Below are 4,991 nucleotides of genomic sequence, written 5' to 3'. Positions count from 1 at the left end.
CGCGAATGACGTAAACGTTCTGCCAGATATCGTCTGCATAGATAGTTATTATACATCAGCGATTGTGTACCTAAAAGCTGCAGGATTTAATAAATAGTTTAACCCTAATGAATATTCATAGTTTTCAAATCGGGCGCGAAAATTACATCCTCTGATACATATACACTTCAGCGACTGAATCGTTCATGTACATTTCATAGAACTGCTTGCGATAAAATGGCAAATGTCGACTTGTCTTCAATTTTTGATAGTCCCGATGGAACTGACATCTTGACGCATGGGTATTATGCTCTTGGTCTAAAACATCTTGAGATAGGTAAGTGTAAATTCCCGACGATTTAATCATTGGATGGATAAGTTAGTAGATACATGGTAGATATGACTTGCTTGTTTATAAGATACCTACGAACTCCGAATTTTAGCCACATTTGGTTGAATTATTGTAATAATTCACTTCACTTCAGTCCTTCCTTCATTTTGTAACAGTTTATAAAACTGTCGAATTATCGATTACCGTAATATGTTCACGAAGACAGAGGGTTTCACAAGCTAAAACATATTGTCGCCCACATAGACTGTGGGTAAAGGTATGAAAATGTGTTGCGAAAATGTGTCGCTGGTGGTAAAATAGATGAATTAAAAAAATACTCGCCGGCTAAAATATGACCTTATACAGATATCCTGATTAAAAAATTAGGTGAAAAAGCTCGAATTCTGGAATAAAAAAAAAATTGAGACCGACTGTGTACTGATCACGCGACAATGCTTTGCACAAACCCGCAACGCGCCTTTGCCAGGGAAGGAGGCCAATTCACACCTACTAATACAATGACCGTTCCCAGACCGGGGATGATGCATGATGGACGAAGCGGTCAACCTGCTGTACATCCGGTACATACTGTGTCCAAGAACACTAAGGTTTTAGACAGGGCATGGAGGTAAAACAAGACACTTTACCTCCATGGACAGACTGAAAGGGGTAGACCATTATTATACAAACATTGGGGTGGTAAAAAACTGATTTTCACAGAGACACAATTTACAAGAATGCTGCATGCATAATTAATATGTACACTGCCACCATGATACGCATTTAATAATAAGAAAAAAGTGCCCAAACTTTCCCGGTGTATAATGCAAATGAGGTCAAGTAGGTGTTAATTCATGTTTGCTTCTGCACTTAGTTTTTTGACAGATTTTAATTAATAAATGGTCTCTTCTGTTGTATTTTTCCTTAATCCACCAGCTCTGCAAATATGAATATTTAAAGGCGCAAATACAAGTCAGGACTGTAGCCGTGCATGCCGCCACCTGCATAATTTCTAATGGTCAACCCTTAATTGTTGACCAAGTATTCAATATTCCCGCGTTGTCAGCTTGTTTATTTATAACTGATTCACATCAGAATGACGCCCGTATCAGTATCATTGGAAACGGGGGGGGGGGGGGGGGGGCTGAGTCATTGGGTCATACCATTCAGTTCGTGGTCACTCGAAATAAACTTACGCCCTTCTGAAAAACGCTAAATCTGATACCTCCATGATCTGATTAACCTGGGAAAGATACTGGTGGCATAGATTGAAGAGGCTCTTACATCTGTAGCCCGACGAGTCGCGTGAGTTACGCCCTCCGAGTCCAGTGAGGTCTGATGCCGTTCGGTCGGCGAGGGCCTACTCACGCCTACCTTAGGCTATCACATCTGTGACAGGATTACCTTTCTTAGGACCGACCAGGTACTGGATCTCGAGTGCGTTTTCTTGTGGTACGAAGAAAGCTCGGTTCCCATGGAAACGAGAGTATTTTGTGTTTCAAAATGAAAGTTTCCAATTATGATATTAGGTCAATTATTTATGATGTGAAATAATTTATAATGTGAATTTGAGCGAAGTATGAAAAATATGTATTAATCGTTTCAGATTCCTATTTTTTACTTGTGTCGACGAGTATGGAATCGCCTGTGATCCGAATACCTGCTACCGGAAGTGATTCGAAACAATGAAGAATCCAGGCGAACACCAGTCGTCCACGCCCCCAATATTCCATATATTCCACGCATATTCATACTAGTATGTATTTTCAAACATATGGTATACATTGTGTATCCATAGTAGCATACGAATCATCATTGTTTGTGTGTTTTATAGATTATGCGTCTGCTGTGCCAAAAAAGAGAAAGAAAGTTGGGCACACGACGTCTTCAGCAAGTCCGCCGTCAACCAGCGACGGATTAGACACCTCATCAGGTTCAAGTCCTGACACATCAGCCGATGCTGGCACTATTCTCGGTGGGTCAACTGCCAGCAAGCCATCACTGGCCAGATCAAGCGCACCAAGGGCATGCGGATGCAAGTTGTCATGTGACTCAAATCGCTGTAGATGCCGTAAAAATGGTCTGGTGTGCGGGGATAATTGTAAATGCGATTGTAATTGCTCTAATCCTATGAATAAATTAGAGATCATCGCTGAGTATGGTGTTGATGTCGAGAAATGTAAAGAAGACATATGTCTTATGCAGAACATTACTAAGGTAAGTTGTTTAAAAACTGGTCGTTAAAGCCCCTTGGAGTGACTTATGTTTTGCGCAATTTAGCCGTGGAATGTCATTAGTATGTATTGAAAACGGTTTCCTAACTTCATCATACCATGGAGGTAATAATATTATACCTCCATGATCATACTTATATATTCCACAGTCTCTCGGCGCCGTGACCCACAAATAATATTTTATACATTTCGTTTTTAAAGCAGATCCATCGTCGTGAATTATAGAATAGCGTGTATGCGCATTCTGCCCACTGTCAAATTATGACATGTGACGATATAAGATCAGTATCCAGTAAACATGTACACCTTGCGACAGGACGTAAATATAAAATAAATCATTGGTACGATGGTTATTAAATTTAAATCCATTTTAGATGAATAATAATAATAACATAACAGCCATAACCGATGTATTATTTCATTCAAATTCAAACACTTCATTTCACAGAGAATCCAATCATATTTATTTCGTTTTATCTTCGAGTGTTATGTCACTTACTTACCAGTAATTTTCATTATGAACGTACTAAGTAGTAAGCACGTCCATGTGTTCACAAAACAAATTTAGCCCTCTGATGGTTTCCCACAATTATATCTGCAAGAAAAGTACATGTTAACTTGTGTCACCCTTTCAGATGACGGACGAAGAGCTTCGCCGTCGCTTAGAAAGCGAAATTGAATTGTTTTGCTGCGAGGAACAAATCCAGGTATATAAAATAATACCTGGTAAACTACGATGTCCCGTAGATGGCTGTATCGAACCACTTGTGTATTCATGGTGTGATAAGGATCTTATGGAGCTTGCAGCAGGCAGACCTCGTAACCACTGTAGGGTATGCAAGAAGTGTCAAGGCAGACTTGAAGGACATTGTCACGTAAATGATAATTTTTTATTTGTATATTCTCCGAGATCCATCTCTTATAACATTTTTACTATAACTGTTTCATGAAGGCATGATTTTGTTTTATATGTATTTATAAAACATTTACCCAGAATATCGTCGCATTTCACTCAAACCCCAAGAGAACACTTTCAGTGGCTATAAAGTCATTTGTTGAAGTCATTGCCCATTGCGGCCACGCATCTTAAACGCGTGTTGATTGGTCTAGCGATTTTCACCATCATTTGAATGTTATGGGCATTTATGTACATGTATATTTGTACATGTACATATATATGCTTTTATGAAATACATATTATACTGCACCGGTGCCGTCTGCATATATGGATAATTTTTTAGATTACTGTATTCATAAATCTGTTATTTTACTATTTTTTGTGTTTCACAGAAATGTCGACTTTGTTGTTGGGGCCCATGTTACTGTCATCACTCTAAGGAGAAACAAGACGAATGGCAGCCATACTATTAACCATATGCTGACACATGGAGAGGTGTGACCATAGCAATGACAGCAATATTATTAACATAACCGTGGCGGTGTAACCATAGCAATAACACGCTTAACACTAACACGTATACAATACGACCTCACGACATGTGCAATTAAAATAGCTGCCACTGAGGGCATAGTTCATCCGTGAGGCGACTCGATTCTCGATCTAATAAAACACAAAATTGTAGTTTGTAAACTAATTTAACCTTGAATATGGAAATTAAACGAATGCAGTGTAATTTGTTCGTTGTTTCGTGTTCGTTATTTCTAGTACAGTATCTGATGTATGTTTCCCGTAGATCGCATATTATCAGTAACCATGTAACGTTTCTTTAGATTGTAGTAATGATTTGGTGGGTTTCAACTTTGTAATATTGGATCCTCAGGGTGATTTCCTAAATAAAATATGGTACGCAAGCTGAAGTAAAAAAAAATGCGTGAACCGTAAACGGGGTGTTATATAATTATTTGACACGTATACGCGTGTACCGGATGTAACTTAGAATATAGTAATAAAGTGTGAAAAAAGGAATCTCATTATTTCATGTTATCTCAACTTGGAAACTGTATTATTTTAGTATGTGTATAGGGTATCTGTTTTTTGTTTCTGCACTTAAAAAGTGTTATAATTTCCCAAAAAATAAGTATGTGTTTAGAGGTTTTTTTTTGAAAAACTATGCTCTGAATTAGAATACCCCCAGAAATTGACCACATTCAGAGCCATGTTCTAATCCCCATGAACACATACATGCAGTGTTGACAAGAGCAAATACTATTGCTTGATACTGTATGTTGTTACTTGTAGCATACATCCTTGTTCAATTTCATCGAACGATTAACAATGTGTTGCAGAAACAATTGTATAATTATGACAAATCATAATCGAATTTATCCATTAGCATCAAAGTACAATATTGATAGAGATGTGTTTCACGTGTACATTGCACTAAGTGGTTGCAAATTGAACCATCAAAGGCCAGAAACATAATCAGTATTCTGATTGTGTGTCGTCATGCTGATTGGCCTGAATGTGATCACCTGGGAGTCACTAA

At 38.1% G+C, this 4,991-nt stretch overlaps 1 protein-coding gene across 1 annotated transcript; it reads left to right on the top strand.

Annotated features, from left to right (window-relative positions):
- Positions 1-216: 216 nt before the first annotated feature.
- On the top strand, positions 217-3,915 carry LOC100366988 (uncharacterized). The gene is made up of 4 exons (XM_002739952.4): positions 217-316; positions 2,145-2,527; positions 3,180-3,419; positions 3,835-3,915. The coding sequence occupies exons 1-4, from the start codon at positions 217-219 to the stop codon at positions 3,913-3,915; spliced, it is 804 nt and encodes a 267-aa protein (XP_002739998.1).
- Positions 3,916-4,991: the final 1,076 nt, after the last annotated feature.

This window comes from Saccoglossus kowalevskii, chromosome 7 (genome assembly GCF_978046115.1).
Source record: "Saccoglossus kowalevskii chromosome 7, keSacKowa6.1, whole genome shotgun sequence".
NCBI classification, from domain to species: Eukaryota; Metazoa; Hemichordata; class Enteropneusta; family Harrimaniidae; genus Saccoglossus; species Saccoglossus kowalevskii.
Note: the sequence above shows the minus strand (reverse complement) of the source record. Positions and strands in the feature narration are given on the sequence as shown.